General features: G+C 43.6%; 1 protein-coding gene across 1 annotated transcript in view; it reads right to left on the bottom strand.

Moving 5' to 3' along the window:
- rab2a (RAB2A, member RAS oncogene family) overlaps nucleotides 1–18,077 on the bottom strand; it is a 25,283-nt gene extending 7,206 nt beyond the window's left edge. The window contains exons 1-6 of the mRNA XM_079215607.1: nucleotides 17,945–18,077; nucleotides 9,244–9,315; nucleotides 8,037–8,104; nucleotides 5,431–5,513; nucleotides 3,927–4,019; nucleotides 2,728–2,839 (exon numbers count right to left, since the gene is read on the bottom strand). Coding sequence (XP_079071733.1) covers nucleotides 2,728–2,839; nucleotides 3,927–4,019; nucleotides 5,431–5,513; nucleotides 8,037–8,104; nucleotides 9,244–9,315; nucleotides 17,945–17,990 — 474 coding nt within the window. The 5' untranslated portion in view covers nucleotides 17,991–18,077. The remainder of the gene's footprint in view (nucleotides 1–2,727; nucleotides 2,840–3,926; nucleotides 4,020–5,430; nucleotides 5,514–8,036; nucleotides 8,105–9,243; nucleotides 9,316–17,944) is intronic.
- Between the last annotated feature and the right edge of the window lie 620 nt (nucleotides 18,078–18,697).

The following is an 18,697-nucleotide window of genomic DNA, read 5'->3' as shown; positions in this document are numbered from 1 at the left end:
AGCAGAACACACACGCAATCTCTGTTTGTCTTCCACACACACACACACACCTCACAGACAGCACTGCGAGGATCAAAGACGTTAGAATAAAGTGGAATTAAGCTCCCCGAGCTACTAGCGGATGACTGTGATATGGCCGCATTTGTCTCCGGGGACGAGTCTCTAAGTGTCTCACAGGTCCAAACTGGAGCGCAGCGAGCATAAACTTGTTGTGCGTCCCGTGTGATCTAGGGAGGAACCGTGGAACAGCACGACCAGCTGAAACTTTGTCAGGCTGAGGAGGAGTGTGCGTCCTCAGCAGAGTCATTTAAGAAGTGGAAATATGTCCTGAACTTCTAATCTGACACAGTCTGAAAATAGACGGAGCAGCCCAAGGGTGGTCTCTGGTGCACTCTGTCCTGTTCACTCCTGTCCTCCTTCCTTCAACGTATCTCTGCGTCCCATGCTACTTCTCGGCTCCGCACACCTCCTTTTCTATGATATTCAGATGCGTGTGGATTGTTCGATGGGAAGGAAAAGGAGGAAACAGAAAGCTGAGGAGAGAGAGACAGTATTTCGGGAAAGGAAAGACTAGAGCAGGGAGCCTAAACCTTTTTTTGATTTTCACATTGTAAGTAAGTAAAACGGGCAACAATCGGTTTCTGTTCAGGGCCTAAGGCCACTTAAAACATTAGGATGCACATGTAAGATGTAAATCTATGAGTCGAATATTGAAATGTATACATACAGATTATACAGAAATGGTAAAATAGGGGTTTCTGTGCGAAGAGCTTAAGACAGATCATATTTCACTAAACTTAGTCGACACGTTGACTGGTGTTTAAATTAGGATGTGAAATGTACATACAGAGAAACCTACTACTACAATCAAACCATATTCTAGTTAATTTAAAAAAATTCAATGTGGGCCATTGAAATGAGTTTGGCAACCCCATGGCGAGAGGAATAGTTGAAGTAGAGAGCTGAAAAGCAGCACAAAAAAACAGAGATATAAAAACTTCAGCAAAAAAAAAAAAGAGAAGTGAAAAACATTAGACGAGAATTAAAGAAAGAAGAGAAATAGCAAAAGCTGAGGAAAAGGGTCTTGAGGAAGGGAGGATGTAAGGAGAGAAGAAGGGAGGGGGAGAAGAGAGGATGCTTACAGGAACCCCTCTCTAAGGAGCATCCCATCGGCCCGGTGTCCACCCACAGACCCTGACAACAAACCCGGCCCACCGATTGGCTGCTGGGTGTCGCTGAGGGGGAGGCGGGGCGCGGGTTATGAATATGTATGACCTATAACTGGTTGATATACTGCTGAGAGAGAGAAAGGGAGATGATAGAGAAGAGGGAGGAGGAGAGGGGATAAATGAATGGAAGAGGGGCAGGGGGAAGCGGAGGAGAAAAGGGGAGGAAGACACGCTGGAGGAAGGGGGGAGGAGGTCGTGGATGGAGAGTGTGGAAGGGGGGCGGGAAGGGGGTGAAAGAGGATGGGAGGGAGGTAAAGAGCAAATGATGGACGTCGAGGGATGGAGCGAAGGAGAGATGAAGGGAAGGGAGGAGAGCAGCGGTATCGGGAGGATTCAGAGGACACTAATGAGACAAATTAATCATACCACACACACACACACACACGAGTGGAGCTCTCTCCAGGGTTAAGATGAGGGGGAGGGGTGTGTGCAGCATGATATAGGCCAATCAAAGCGAGGGGTAGGGAGAGAAATAAATCCGCACACACACACACACACACACACACACACACACACACACACACACACACACACACACACACACACACACACACACACACACACACACACACACACACACACACACACACACACACACACACACACACACAGCGTGCTGTGCGGCGTAGGATGGGATTATTTATATGATTGGATAAGTGAGAAAGGGGTCCCCCGAGGAACGACGCCACGCATTCATTACACACAACAACACCCAGGGGCGTGGCTCCAGTAAGGGGGGGAAGGCGGAGCCGCATGCTAACCGCGCTTCGTGACGCTGGTGTGATGCTGGCAAGGGTTTGGCTCCAGTGTGGCGGCGACCCATGATGCCACAGGGGGCAGGAGGGTGCTCTAAGTGTGGTAGTCCATTCAGGGGGAGCATCTACACGTACAAGCTAGCACATTAAACTACAACAGGTCAGATAGTGAAAGCTACCAAATATCTCTGGTTGAACATTTATCATCCATCACCTGTCAGCTCTGACAGAGCTCATTCATGACTAAACTTCAGTCCGGCCCGATAATGCGTGGCGTTTCACACATCCTGACATATTCAAAGAGATTTGTGTGTGTAATCCAGCATCTTCCGTGTGACTTTTTTTCCGACAGGGTTGGCAGTAATACTAATACTAATAATAATAATAATAATAATAATAATAATAATAATAAGTCATGACGATGAGAACTCCTTTAAATTTCTAAATAAGTGCGCTGCAGACCAAGTGCCGATCCACTCAAGCAAACGATGCAGAGAATAACAGCGTTAAATAAAAGTTAATTTAAAGTCAGACATTATTTTGGGTTATTTATTATTAAATTGATGTGTTTTATCGGATGCAAAAAAACAACAACATGATATCGGCATTATATATCGTCCGTCAGCCAACCAATACCAGTGGACCACTCGTCTATAGAACGACACACCAGTTGTCCCTTGAATACCAGTATGCCTGTGTGTGTGTGTGTGTGTGTGTGTATACATGTACGTGTGTATTATTACCTCCTCGACATTAGAGGCAGTCTTGGCTGAGGTCTCCATGAATATGAGGCCGTGTTCTCTGGCAAACGCCTCCCCCTCCTCCTTCTTCACCTCTCTCCTCGACTCCAGGTCACTTAAAAAAAACACACACAAACACATTAAAGAGATGACATGCCGCGTTTTCATGGTCAGCTGAAAAGAAAACAGTAACCTGTTACATCAGTACACAGCGAGGAGGAAGCTATGAGCTTTCTCTCATGAAATAAACCAAGATGTGGTCACGATGACACATCACTGATAACAGCAGCCGAAGATGACTCGGGTACCTGGGCCCTCGGTGTTGTCAACCAGCTGAGGCCTGATGCAGAAGTCAACTTCTTCATTTAAAAAGAGAATGCATTAACCACAGCAGAATTAGTTCCTACAATTCTAACAGTGGCAGATTTTGACATCGCATTAACTTACACAACACTGTTATGTAACCTCAGGTGCGTGAGTATGTGTCAGTGGCTACCATGGTGATTGGGGCACCAGGGTGATGGGGACAGACTAGATGCTAAGTCCGTTGGATTCCACAGACGCATGTCTGAGACCAGCACAACATGTCTTATGTTTTGATCTAAAATTATGTATCAAGACTGAAAATTGTGGGAATAAAGGCAAATTGTTTGGAAAAATGACTAAATATTTAAGCTCCTCTCCACTCTAGTGGTGAGCTCACCACTCTAGGTCTGAACATGCCCTCCAATACACACCCATTATACAATCTGAAACGGTCCCACAAGTTTCCTGAAACTTAAACTGTGATTAAATTAAATCAAAATGGCCATTTGGCCAAATGAAGTCCAGAGTTTTGTTAACCGTTTAAACTTCAAATAATTTGTCTGCGTTAAAGTGTGGACCGAAAGTTTAGTGTTTTTTTTTTTGCTCACTTCGCACCAAAATCCTGCGCGCGTGTGAAAATGTTCACGACTTTCGTTTTTACGAATCTCTTGCAAAAGTCATAGCACAACATTCCTAATCAGGCCGCGCGTTTAGTTTTTTTGCACAGGTGTTGGCAAGCCTTTCAGCCTTGTTGCGCCATAGCCACACTGAATAACCAGATCCGAGTTCCTTAAATTAGTGTTGTATTCATTTCACTTTGAACACGAGCCACAGTGTAAAGTTAGCACAGCGCTTTTAAACCCCAACACACAGCTGATGGTCCAGCCTCGTCTCACCTCTTGTTGCCAATGAGCATGATGACCATGTTGGAGTTGGAATGTTGGCGAGCGTCCTCTAACCAGGTCGTCAAGTGGTTGAAGGTGTCCCTTCTGTTGAAACAAGCACACAATACAGTTTCTCAGTGATGAAACAGAAAACATCAGAGGTGCAGCACATGGTCCTGATCATGAAGGAGCTCTGCGGTTCACATTGATAATCAGATTTCACTCTCCCTTGTGTGGTGAATGGTGTTCTCGCCACTTCCTCTTGTTCTAGTTCTGTCCTCGAGCCCGAGGCATCATGTCTGGAGTCCCTCTAGTGGCCCCCAAAGGTTGTAATGTCCACTGTGCCTCACAGTGTTAGACATTACATCAAAAGGCACTCCAAAGCAGCAGGTCTAGTAACTAATGCAGGATTCTCCTCGAGCTGGCCCCCTTTAGTCGACTAATCGGTCGTTTTGGTCTCGGTCGACTGACATTTTGATTAGTCTTTTTTTTAAGGTTTTTAATGTTGAATGGCTCATTTCTAAGAAACTTATGAGGACGACTCTGTAAACACAAAATATAAAGTGGTGCATTTGTGTGAGAAACTTTAATAGTTTGGTCGATTGAATCAACTAAAAGATTAGCTGACCAAAGTGTGCGTTAGGTGACTAAGAGTCTCTTTAGTCAAGGATAGTCCTAGATTTTACAATCGACATCCGGCCAATCTGGGGGTTTAAAAAAACTAATTTAAATAGAGAACGATGGTGGAGGTTTTGACCTCATGGTTGTGCTGCACAAAAAAGTCACAGGGTCAAAGGATCATTAAGAATTAACCTCTGGAGACCATGATGATCAATAACAAATGTAATGTCAATCTGGCTAGTAGTCGTCAATACATTTTGCTGTGGACCGTAGTGTTGAATTGATGGAAAGGCTGACTTGCAGCTCTTGGGGTTTGAAAAGAGAAGCAGCTAAATATCCAAATTCACACTAGTCGTGGGCCGATCCGATAGCTACCCGATCTTAAAAAAAAACGCGGATTGAAAGGTCCTGAAAGTTTGGTTCAGACGTTCGTGGTTACCACAAAATGATGATCCTCTGGCCAGTTGGGGATCAATGCTAATCGCTTTGTTGATTCCTAACGCCAACGAAGACATTTCCATCAACCTCAGTTGACTTCAAGGTGAGCGGCAATCAGCAAGTGTGAGCATGCTAACACGCTAAAGTAAGATGTTGAACATGGCTACCTTGTTAGCATGTGGGTGTTAGCATTTAGCTAATTTTTCTTTGGTGCAGCTATATGTGGATTTACTAAAAACATCATGCTAGTCTACAATATTTGGCAACCTCCCATGACGAGGAATGCGTGTGATGGGAGTGTTATTTAGAAGTTTTCAAGTTCTTGTCCTCGTTCTAACATCAAAGTTCAATTCAATTTATTTTTGGCTATACAAAATACATTTTAATAAATAACAGAGTTCCTGAATGCAGCTTGGCTGCAGAGTGCATAGCGGTCTGTCTGATTGGTATTCGTTACCTTGTGATGTCGTAGACTAGCAGAGCTCCTGCTGCTCCTCTGTAGTAAGACCTGGTGATGGACCGGAACGACTCCTGACCAGCCTGCAGAAACACATACATTTATTAATAAACAGAAATTGAAATCTGAATAATTGAAATGACCACGAACGACTGCTGATCCCCTTGCTTTCCTAAAGGAGTCAGGCCTCATCTACAGGTCATCCCCCCCCACCAGTCGGTCTACCGGTCCTGTTTTTGTGTCTAGTCCCAGACATGTCCTAATTCTCTAGCGGTATCCGGCTCCAGGTTTTTCCATCAGCTGGAGAGAGGACAGGACAGAGCCTGTTTTCTCTCTCTCTCTCTCTCTCTACCCCCCTCTCTTTCTCTCTCTCTCTACCTCTCTCTCTACCCCTCTCTCTCTCTCTCTCTACCCCTCTCTCTCTCTCTCTCTCTCCCCCTCTCTCTCTCTCTCTCTCTCCCCCTCTCTCTCTCTACCTCTACCTTTCTCTCTACCTCTCTACACCTCCCTCTACCTACCTCTACACCTCGGCTGCATTTCTATCCCTGCCCCCCCCCGGTCACCTTGTTCCCTCACTCCCCCTTTACATTATTACCCCCCATTGTCTCGCCTCCACTGTCTCTTTCTTGCATCACTTATCTTCTCCACTCTTTCCATCACCCCTTTCAGCATCTAGCGATCTTACCTCCCCCAACCCCTTCCCGCTATTCATCCTCTGTCTCCATCCCATGTACAGTAACAATGTTGTCTGTGTATCGCCGGGCCAGTCTAGAAAACAAAACGCTGCTCTATCCCAGCAGCTGCAGCGCTGCCCTGCTCTGCTCTGACCTCATCTAAAAAAACAGACAGTCAGTCAGTCAGAAACACAACCGGTTGGTGAATCACTTGGCAAGTCGGAGCACCAGGCTGTCAGCCAGGAGCCCAGTCTAGTTGCTCCCCGAGTCAGTGGACTAGTAACCCGGTCGCTGACCAGGTAGTTGAGACAGCTAGAACACTGGTAACAAGCTCAACCAGAGGACCGGTCAGTGAACCAAACAGTCAGTTGGACGGCCACCAGTCAGTCAGGGAGCGGCCAACCAGTCGGTAATGCTATTAGTGAATACATGATAAATAAGGGTGAAGGAGAGGGAACGATGCGTCTGTCTGCCATCTGACACACACACACACACACACACACACACACACACACACACACACACACACACACACACACACACACACGTTTCTGTACGGTCTATATGGTAATTTCACATGGGCGTCAAAAGGAAGCTTTCAATATATCGATATATTGATAAGGGACTAGATATTGTTACGTTTTGGATGTCATAACCAGGCGACTACCTCCGGTTCTGCCCAGTCAAGCCGATGCTTCATGTCTTAAAACCTGCATTATCTCTACTGACCAGCAGGGGGCGATTCTTGTTGTATAGAAGTCTATGGGGAAATGACCCTGCTACCCATTATATCCACAATACTGATTATTATTTATCAAAAACCTCACCATGTAAATATTTTGTGAAAGCCCTACAAATGAGTATAAAACGTCGGCAACAAATGTCAGTGAAGCCAAACGAAAAAATAAATAAAAGGAAAGACATTTACAAACACAAACCATTCAAATTGAATGGATATAGTGCTTAAAAATGCTGCATCAGAGAGCCGAAGTAAAAAGGGGTTCAGTTTGGTATTTCACACATTTTGCCTTTTTCTTTTAAGGAACCAGCTAGTTACCAGGTTGTAAGCTAAATTAACAGAAACTGGCCCCCTTACTGGCAAGCAGCAGTGAGCCCTGCTGGTTGTCATAATGACATGATGCGAACAGGGACTACAGGACACCTGGAGAGCCGGGTGAAGACGATGAACTCGCTAGGCGGAGAGAAAACCTGCAGCAGTCTTTGAGTTTTGAGAAGCAGGACCGCCATCACTGCTGTGGGCCTGCTCACCGTTTTTCCATGGAGCTCTAACTCCACCTGCTGGTCCACCGGGGAACTGCATGGACAGGACACCAGAGTACACTGACCCAACAGTCAGAACATCACATCCAGTACCGGCTCTCTTGAGGAATTATGTACGTTTATGGCCTTAATATGATTACTAGCGTTACAGCGGTACCTCCACAGATGGATGAGACGTTCATTCACTAACAAGGTAACAGAAACCATTGTGCTTCTATTATTGATCTCTTTGATGAGAAAATTGCATGTTTAAAATTATTATTACGTAAAGCTGACTCTCTGTAACAACATAAATACAACATGGAAGTACACCAACAATGCATTTAGAGATTAATCACAGGGCATGTAAGGATACAATGCATTTAAGTTAAAGGTCTGTCAGAGTCACTAAGATAAATGAGCTTTCCGAAGAATTCTTCTGAATATTTTCAAAAAAAAGCAATTAATATTCATGAAATGCTTTATTACAGAATCACAGGTTAAATTGAAGACCGCAGTCTGCAGTTCAGAGACATACGTATATTTACAGCCTTGCCGTCATTAAATATTTGTTCAGGTCTCTTTACAAAGTCATGAGAGCTGCCACATTGAAGAGAGCCTCCTTTAAAAAAATACACACACACACACACACACACATACATACACACTTACCGTATCCCAGATCTGCAGTTTGATCTGTTTGCCATCTATAGTGATCATCCTCGCTCCAAACTCCACACCTAGAGACACAAACACATACACACATAGAGAAGAATGTGAATTAGTACAATTAGGTGCTGACAATAAAAAAACCTTTTATATTTATTAATTTTTACAAAGATCACTTACTTATTAGTTCAGACAGGAACCTTATTAGATAAACCGTGACAAACGGACAGAAACAGAAAGGAGACCCTTTATAACGTACGAATACACAACATTCCACCCGTTTCACTCACTTTTTATTGGCCATGTAGAAAAAGAAAATGGGAGTGGGGACACTCCTCTGTTTGACTTTCCTCTCACTCACCGGCCCTCCCACAAAATGACCTCAATCACGTCTTTGGCATTTCTGTACTGCACATTTTTGGTTACCTATTGGCCACCATATATGCCCAAAATGGCATATATGGTGGCCAAAGCAGCGAAAATGAGTCACAGCAGTTGATTTAAATCCTCGCAGCATGAGACCCAGAACCCCGACATATTTCACATACCTCGCACTTTCCTCCACAATCACAATTAGAAGTATATCTTAACAAAACTCAAATATGGTTTCCCATGATTGTCCTATCACCGTGGCAAAGTAGTTCATGCTTAGGTGGCAAAATCGTTAAGACGACCTCAGCCGGCGTGGCCGTAAAGTCTCTTCATTAGAAAGGACGGCCGGTGTGTGAAACCGGCCAGCTACGTCAGCACACGGCGCTGTGCATCTGGTTAAGCTTCCATTCAGTCCTTGCCATCGAGAGCCTGGTGCTGCTTTGATGGAGCTGCTATTGTGTATTGACTTCATGCCAATGTGTCTGAAAGTATTCTGTCTGGAGACATTTCTACCTTCTACTCATACAAATGAATAAAAGTATTATATATTTTAATATTTAAGATGAGACTGGTCTCCTTATGATGATTTCATCAGTCTGCATAAAAGGGCAAGCTCAACTTTTCCAATCTGAAACAGCATTACCGGCGACACTCACGATCCAATAACTTAAAAAGGTGGAACATGAACAGTCCACCACAGCTAATTACTCTGAAGAAGACCCGCTAATACCAGCTGTACTGGTTTTGAACAAGAAGCATGAGTTTGCTTAGTAAATGCGAAAATATGACGACATTTGAGGCATGTAATGTGTTGCGTGGAGAGGACAGGCGCTCTTACCGATAGTGAGATCGTGAACTGGCTGAAACCTCTTGTCTGTGAACTGTAGTAATAGACATGACTTCCCCACACCTGGAAAAAAGAAAAACACACACTATTAAAGAGAGCTACAGCTGTGATTATATCGTTTTACTTATATAAGCATGAACACACGATCATTTAATTTCCAAAGGTGTCACATGTGCTGAGAATAAAACACCACACAGGCGGCTAACATGATGAAATCAATGACTTTCATGAGCTCTGAGCTCCCCCACAGCGCTCTGGAGAAAGTTACACATGTACCACTATAAGTAATGTCCTATAGGGTTAACTCATCAAAATGAGACGACCACAGACGACCCCGACACGGAGTGTACGCAGCATTTCTCCCACCCAGTGTCGTCTAACAGCTGTTAGCCAGCTGTTAGCCCGGTGCGAGATGCTACTGTGGGCTCATTATGAACATGCCTCCACATAGCACTTCCAACAGCTTCCTGTGTGGAGAGAAGCCATCAGTTACAAAAACAGTGAGCTGTTACTTCCTTGACACATGCTGGAAAAATAAAAACAAACAAACATTGGGAACATTAGAAACCTCACCAAACAGGTTTGGGGCAGCAGCAGCTCCACTGCCGCCTGTTTAAAGTGTCTGAAGAGAACGTCTGAACACCGAGAAAACATTTTAATTTACAGTATCCACAGCCCGATTAACCCACGCTGCTGGCACCGACAGGAAAGGGCACCTAAAGGTTTGGCCGTGTATCCAATATACTCAACGTATTGCTACTTTGAGAAAAGGTGATGGTAGGTACCGGGCCTCTACTTGGAAGAAGACAGACAAACTAGCCCCCCCCCCCCGAAGCCGTACGTCTTTATTCCAGCCATTACGGCAAGAGCTGACCTAAAAATAAAAGATGTTGCACGTGACAGGCAATTTCCCATTCATTCAATAAGAGTCAGTCTGTCAATAATAAATTAAATAAAAATAATAAATACTAAACGATAAATAAAATGAGGGATAACATAAAAACACTGCCTGTGAACTGATTATTCTCCAAAGACCAGACTGAGCACACCAAACTATGCCTTTTGAGATGAATCATACTTGTAAGTTGAGGTACACATATTTCAAGTCGACCTTGTATGTAATACTGTATGTAATAATGTATATAATGTATGTAATACTCAAATGCCCATATTTAACTTGAAGTTTGAGTTATTGGTCGGTGTAATTATTTATCCTGCTTTTATTGGCTGTGAAAAGATACATAACAAATGTACTGAAATCCCACATAAGAGATGGGGACAGCCACAGTTCTTGGTCTGGACAAAAAGTCTTTCCAGAGGCCTCTGTAGTTTAAGTTAATCAAATCAAGTGGGTATCTTCAAAGTTTTTTTCGGTTAGTAAAAATCTAATCATCTTCCCTTCAATTTAATATTAAAAGTGCTTCAATTTCCAATGTGCAGCTCCTTAGGAGTGTTAGTGTCTAACAGATAAAGAGCAGTTTAATGCTCATTTTGCAGACGTGGGTTGATACCAGGATGAGCCGGCAGAGGTTTGAGGTGAGGGAGCGGCACAGCGCTGTCAACAGGCGGGGAGTGGGTGGGGGATGCTGATGAGAAGGCCAGAGTTGTCCGACAGACGTTCAAGGAGGTGACAGGGAGGGACGTGGTCTTCCTCTTTCGTGGTTTCCAAGGGTTACTATCGCCAGGCATCGGGGTGTTGCTAGGCAGGCGTCCCTGCATGATGATGATGATAAGAGACAAGATAAGGATCCTGAGGAGGGCGGCTATATGGGGGCATAACAACCACGTCGCCGTGACCTCCTTCACACTCGTGTGTGCAGTCAGCAGACACCTGCTCACAATGCACTGCTCCATGGCAGAGGACCCATGAAGATGTTTAGCTTCCAGTTGATACATAATTACAATCAGCTGAATGAGTCAAAATACAATTAACAGACCATTACAGCGTAGCACATAACCCATCCGTGGGTTTCATTATCCGTTACACCACTAGCAGCATAGCTTCCTGTTTCTAACTACGGGGTAACAACACGACACCTGCGGTACGGAGCGACCCACCTGAGGCAGCAACCAATCACAACCTGCTGTGCCTTCAATGGGTGAGAGTGGCTACACGCTGTCATAATTAGGGTCGAGTACGACACCGGTCGACTGGTACCCACCAGACCGAAACGCAACGCAGATTTCGGTGCTTCCTTTTGGTGCCTGAGCCGATTGAAATACTTTTTTTAACTCTACTCTGATGATTCCGTCCTGGCAGCAGCTAACGGTAGCCTATCGTTTGTATAGCTATAGTAGCTAGCTAGCATCAGCTTTTTAACAGAGAAAATGCAGAAAGGTTGACTGTATTTCGCAAAAAAAGATTCGAACAACGCTACGTGCAGCAAATGCAACAACACAATTGCGCGTACGTCAGAAAGGAAGAACCCCAGCTGACCGGCAAGAACATCGGCTGGGAGCTCTGCAGGAGAAACGCTCCAAGCCGCGACACAAAGTGAGATTATTAGGAGACGTGTTTGTTCCTCGGTTCATTTGGTGTTTTCAGAATTCAAGAGCAGCTCCGCCTGGTTCCAAAAAGCTCCCCCAGTTAATATTAATGATGACGTGTAGTCCAGTAAAGCAGCAGAGTTTGTAGAATCCAACAGTTTCTGAGTGGAGTTCTGTTGCACACGGACCCATCAGGCCACCTGATGCTTGTGTTGCAAAAGAATTGCTGAAGTTTGAAGCTGTGTACAGAGTGTTTTGTATTTAAGTATTACTGTAAACTGTTGTTAACAGTTAATATATTGTTCAATTTCAAGAAAACTATTTGCCTTCGGTTCAGGCACCTGTATCGTTATTAAAAGTATTGTTTTAGCATTGGGAGAAAGACAAAAAAGATACCCATCCCTAGTCATAATGGGTGGAGAATGCCGCATTATGTCACAGCTTCTCGTTGAATAATAATGATAATAATAATAATAATGCTGCGCCAGAGGCTCTTATCACGTGTGGGTAATTCTAAATGTGGAAAGACCCGCCAGGCTTTCAGAACAAACAAAATAAAACCAGGTGACTACGCAGCTGGTTAGAGAGAACAGGTTAACTGGATGAATAGGAGGTAGATTAATTTTTCGGCTACGGCTGATCAAACACGGGTCTGATTCAGCGCACGTGGGCAGATGAGATAAGCACTGGCTGACGCTCGGCTTCCTTCCACTAAACTGGAGGTGGTCGACCTACAGAAAACTTTATCTGCCAACTATGAGAAAGCTTTGACAAGCACATGAAGAAGTTTGCTTTAAGAGCAAAAACAACAACAGCAATATTCTGCACAGGAACAACCTGGAAGTAAAGAGATCGACGTGGCAGCAGAAAGCACAGCTCTGTTCTTCATCCAACGGGACCCGGTCAGTGGGCCAGATGACCATTTAACTGGAGGCTGGGTCTGTCACCTCTGGAGAGCTGGCCTCAGCAGTTGTCACGGCAACAAGTATTTCAGTGTAATCAGGTAAGAGGCGGGCTCATCCATCGGGCATCCTTTCAACATTAGTGTTGTAATCATCGTTTTTAGGGGACAACGTGCCGGCTTTCATGTTTGAAAGATGGCGAGGTTGAATTATTATGACAATTTGGTTTTAGCAATAAAGATGAGTGACTATTTTGTATTTTATATATTGCCCATTTTGGCGGGTGCTCCAGGTGGTTTTGTCTCATTTGCTTTGTTCATCAATGGCTGGTGCTGCAGACGTGGTGTTCAGCAGGTCAATGACTCACTGCTCAGCTCTGCGAAGCAAGCAGAAACCTAGGAACCTGAAGCTGAGCAAGGTCAGCCCATTGCGCTGCAATCCCCGTTGAGGAATGTGAAGGAAGTCTGCCCGGGGGAACCGTCTTCATTGGGGATGTCGGGAGAACCGATGATTCTGTACTAAGGAAAACAAAGTGTACAAATATACTATAATATAGAGTTGTACGTAGTCAAACATTTGGTGGAAGTATAACAATATATAAGCAGATATTAGGCAGAGATCTTTATATGATTTTAGCAACAGTGTGACTTCACCACACCACCACTGGGTTGTAGATTCCTGAGGGTCCCTGCTGTAAATGTTTAGACACCGACCACTGACCCAGGATCATAGAGGATTTATCTTCATAGAGGGTTCAGATTGCTCAGGTTTTCTGGAGAAATAGTTTTAGTGTTGATTATTCAATTTAAGAAAGTTAAAGTAATTGTTTTGTAATTGCGTCGATATTTACATGTTAAGAAACGAATGATCCCTCATAGTAATGTCTGTCCTTTAGGGGTCGGGGGACTGCTAGTTACCAGTGATCCTGAATGCATTTCAAAACTCTGAAAAGGAGGTCAAACCTCTTTAAAAAAAAAATTGGTAAGTGTCTGAAAATTTGCAGATCTACAAGGGGCACTGGTCCAGAGTCTAATTTTGGAGGTTTAAACATGTCCAGAGACTATAATTGTAATCAGTCTGTTTTTCTGCCAACCAGATCTGTGGACAGGCTGGCTGGAGGCTAATGCTGAAGAGAAAAAAAAACAGAATTCACAGCTTTCCTTTCTATTGACCCGGACAGTTCAATCGATGACGACTTACTTCTTATAGCTCCGGGCCGCAGCCTCAGCATGTCACCGAAGAGGAAACTCTCGACCGCAAAAGCACCACAAATGAATGACTTGGATTTTCTTTAAGTATTAGTTGGGGAATTATTAGACAGCATACAGCAGAGAGCTGCCAGGAGAAGAAGAGGGAGGGGGGAATGCTACCAGACGAACTTGAGCCGAGGATGTTGCGATCAGATGGTGAGCGTCTTAAACAGCACCAGGATGCCCCAGTGGGGGCTGCTTTTTAACAAACTTCGACTCCTTTTATCTGAAAGGAATGCATTTAAAGTAACCAGAACAGTGACGTGAAAAGGAATATTTAGATTAGAACTACACAGATTAGGTCACACCTTTTAAGTGGAAGGTCCTCTTAAAATACCGAAAAATGTTATGCGCCACAAGAATTAGTTAAGGAAGGGCAATTGGGAACAAAACGTATCAACCTTAGAATAAGAAAGTCTGAATACATGCCAGACATTTAGGGCACAAAAATACACGAAAAACTACAAATACTGCCGTTTTAGGGTGTTAGACAAGAAGTTTTTTTTTCCGCCCCAAACTCTCATCCTTTGAATCACCTTTAAAACATTCATCTACTTTAAGTGGCCGCTGCTGAGTCTTCCTCATTCTCGGAGTGCAGTGGTAAAGCTAATCACAGATCTAGATGAGTCATATGGTGGAACTTTCCTCTTCATTTCCAACTCTCTGCTGCCGTTGTAACACTAATGCAGGCACACGCTACCAATCCCCCCCACCGACACTAGTCAGCACAGATACAATTTTTTGGTTAGTTGAGAAGATTATCTCGCCAGATATTCCTGTGGTGTGTCAAGTGTGTATTTATTTTTTTAATTTGCCCGATATGCTTGGAATCCCATGTTGGCCGCACCGATTTCATATTGCAAATATTATTATCAAAATCAACAGACAGTGGATGGCGCAGTCACAAGGGAAAGAACAACAGCCAATTGGGAACCAGGCTGACAGACAACAAGGACAGCAACCGCAGTCATGACGGACGCGGCAAAATGAAAACGCGAGTCCTTATGTGTGGGGATTTGACAAAATCCTCTAGTATGGGCCAGCTGAACTAATACGAATCAGTCCCCAGCTGGTGTGGTGCGGGTTAGACCTGTGAGGACAATGGAAAGCAGAAATATAAAAACAATTCATTTCTGTAATAGAGCATGTGCTGCCACACAGCTGGACAGCAGGCAGAACAGAGACATTTGGGACTAAGCTGCTGCTCTTGTGTATTGGGGGTATAATGTTATTCGTTTTGGTGTATCAGGACTCGACATGGCAGTTACTAGGCTACAAATAGACACACTTGACTGATACCTGTCAAACTACTGCAGACCACGATGAGCTTTGGATAATGAAGGACAGATAACACCTGGCCGTACCGTGCAACAACCAGTGAATCTCTATCAGGAGGACGAGATGAGATAAGGACCTGACAGGTTGTATTAATGTAGAGGCGCAAAAAGATTGGATAGAGAATACAAACTGGTATGAACCAAAAATAATTGATAAACCGTATAACATTTCTGCTGTCGCACCTGTAAAGGTAAGAGGCTGGTAGGTTGCAAATGAGACCAAGTCACACAATGTCTATCTATCAATAATAACAATGCTGAAACAATTCCTTCTAAGTAAATCATTAGTAAAGTATAACTATGACTATCATTGAAAAATGTCATTCTAATTTTTCTAATTGATTTAGTCCATTACAAAGTAAATCATCAAACAGAAAATGTGGTTACAGCTTCAAGGATGTAAGCAAAAATACCACATTTTGACTATTTAAAAAAATAAATGTTACAGACTTAACTAAAAAAAGATTACACCATAAAAAAGAACAATTACTGAAGCATAATTTTACCAACTGCTTTTTTTGTGTTGGTGTCAACTTTGCTTTAACCTTTGGAAAAACAACTTTGAAATCTTCTTCTCTATCTTAGTGACTAAAATGTGTGGCTTGTGTCAGGTTGTATTTGGAATGACCAACTCACTTAACGAAATGAAACAATCAGATCGATGGTCAATAGAACCCGACCGACTTTTAATATGTTGAGACACGGACCGTTCGTTGCTTGTGAAAAATAAATGTCATTTCAGAAATGTAATTGGAAAGATTGTGTTACTGCTTAGAAAATAAGTGTCTCTCTTTGTGTCTTGTGGGCTTTTTTTCCTTCTAGGTTTACTCATTAATTATATCTTACATATTGATGTTTCTCTTGGTCCAATCAGAGTCAGGGTATGGCCAGACGTAGCACGGCCAAATAGAGAGGGATTATGTAAAGTGCTATAAAAAAAACTGTCTCCTTTATGCAGCACAAAACATTAGAGTATTCAAACTGTATGTATGTATACCGTTATCAGATCACCATCCCAAATCTAGCCTTTTAATTTACATTTGAAACCACTAACGAGTAAGCCAATTGGGTGTACGCTTCAGAAAAACAAGGTTTGGAAGCTTCTGTGGATCACTGGCAAGGTCCTAAACAATCCCCACCCCAAGCTAGTGACATCACAGTGACAATATGGAACAGGGTGTTATGAGGAGACAGAATTTTTTTTTCCAGGACATTTACCTCTGCTGTTCCATAACTCACTTCTGTCAAACATGTTCGCAAACAGCCGAAGGTCCGCGAAACACTGTCTCCCCTTCCTTCCTTTCCAATCAAAAGGGGACAACCGGACCTATGGCCAACGCTCGACGTGGACTTACGCAATGTCTGCTCCGTTTAAAGCACTTGTGTTGTTTAGTGGAAGGGCTTCGACACAGGAGAAAAGTCTTTGGGATCATTCTGATAGCCTACGATGATATTTGGGAGCAGGTGTAATGCTGCCGACCACAGACAATTTCACAGACACAAAATCACACCTGTACAATCGAATGCAATTCAACACATCAACTCTGCAATAAAAGCTGTCTCTAAATGTAAACACAAACCAGATATGGTGGCTCTGAACTACCAAAACATACATTTTATATTATTCCCCGAGTGCAGAGTATTTCTGGTGTAGACGTGCATGTAATCAAGCGAAGCTCTTCAGCACTCATTATTAAAAGATAAACAACAACAACAACAACAGCAGGCAAAAACAGATTTCGCAATAACACGGTAGTAGACTTCCAGCCCACCACAATGATCATCTAAAACAAGTCAACACGCGTGCGCATTACGAAACTGTGTTTCAACAACTTCCACTATAATAACTGGCTCGGTTTGAACGTCTATCCTAACAATGTAAGCATACAATTATTCCACAATAACTTAATCATCGTGACTGGAAACACCTGTTTGGATCTTGACTGTATATTTGGCCCAAGTCTTCGGTTCGGCTTCCTGTACTGATCAACCCACCTCATCCATGTCTCACTCTACCTGAGGCTGCAGTCAACCCTGTCCGTTTTAGTGAAACACTGAAGCAGCATCGTTACCATACAGCAGCACCGATGCACCTGCTGCCGGTCTGCAAGCTGACCGCTCATCAAGACGGCCAGCTCACGTTAACATTGGGTCGGAAATAGCGAAACTGCTTCTACGCCATTTTAGAGGAATATTACAGGCTTTAGCTTGACGTATTGGCCTTCTGTGACAAACTGAGCGAGTGTAAATGTTTAATTTAATAACGCGTCCACGACATGAAGAGAAGACTATTATGAGCATCTTGTCCGCGAAACAAGAGCCAATGAAGCACTAAATGCCGCTGTGACAGCTGTTGGCCAAATATTTTAGTGGAACCGCTAATGCTAGCTAGGCAGCTAGCCAGGCAGCTAGCTGGGCTAACACCCCCACCCTCGACGCAGACGGACAAAAGGCCCAACTGTGTCAACAACCGCTCCGCAAAAGTAGTTTAGGGAAATATTGTGTTTGAGTGTCTGTGTCTCATTTTCCGTCACTGTCAGGGTGTTAATAACATTATACAAAAGTGTTAACGTTGAAGAATTGGAGCTGTCATCCCACCCCTTGCGTCTCTGCTTTTACCACGTCATTGGACTGTCCAACACTGCGGAAATACACCACTAGCTCAGAGCTAGCTGGATGCTAACTGGCAGTCTCGCTGCCACTCGCCGCAGCTTACCCGTGTCTCCGATGATGATGTACTTGAAGAGGTACGCATACGCCATGGCCCCTGGTTCGTGCAGTCAGCTGTCTCGCGCGTTACACCTTCGTTAAACCAACTGTGAACCGTGTGGAAAAGAGGTAGCTGACAGCTTGTTAGCCTGTTTTCTCTGTCGGTGTTGAGGAAGGAACAATAAACAGCCAGAGCCTCAGCTCTACGTCACACGGCCCGCCCTCGCCACGCTACAGTATGATGTCTTCAGGATCTCCTCGGAAAATTCACGATGTATTTTTTTATTGGTAACTCCTTTCTTTATTGAAATAATTGAATGGAAGTCAACTTTTCAAACGCATGGTAATGGATAAGTCAACATGTGTAGGTCTTTTATTGTAATAAATGGAAATCTTCTCACAAATTGTTATAAAATTGTTAAAAAGTGTTACAAGACTAGTCTATTGTTCACACAAATGCAGCCCATAACTCAACTTTGATGGGCAGAGCTGACATAAGAGCTGACATTTAGAAAAGTCGACACTATTTTTATGACAAAAAAAACAAAACTCTGTATGTGTTGTATCGCGGGCTACTATTCGGTTGTCCCTCATTACATTATAGCTCATGCAATTACAGTTTAGATTACGTTTCTGTCTACATAGATAACAAACACATGAGGGGAAAAAAAATGCATTTCTCTCTTCAACACATACACATCCATTGCTGGAGGAAATATTCAGACCCTCTAACGTGGTATTTCTAATACAACTTGATTAT

Source organism: Taurulus bubalis (assembly GCF_910589615.1).
Source record: "Taurulus bubalis genome assembly, chromosome: 1".
NCBI classification, from domain to species: domain Eukaryota; kingdom Metazoa; phylum Chordata; class Actinopteri; order Perciformes; family Cottidae; genus Taurulus; species Taurulus bubalis.
This window is presented reverse-complemented; position numbering and strand designations above follow the sequence as displayed.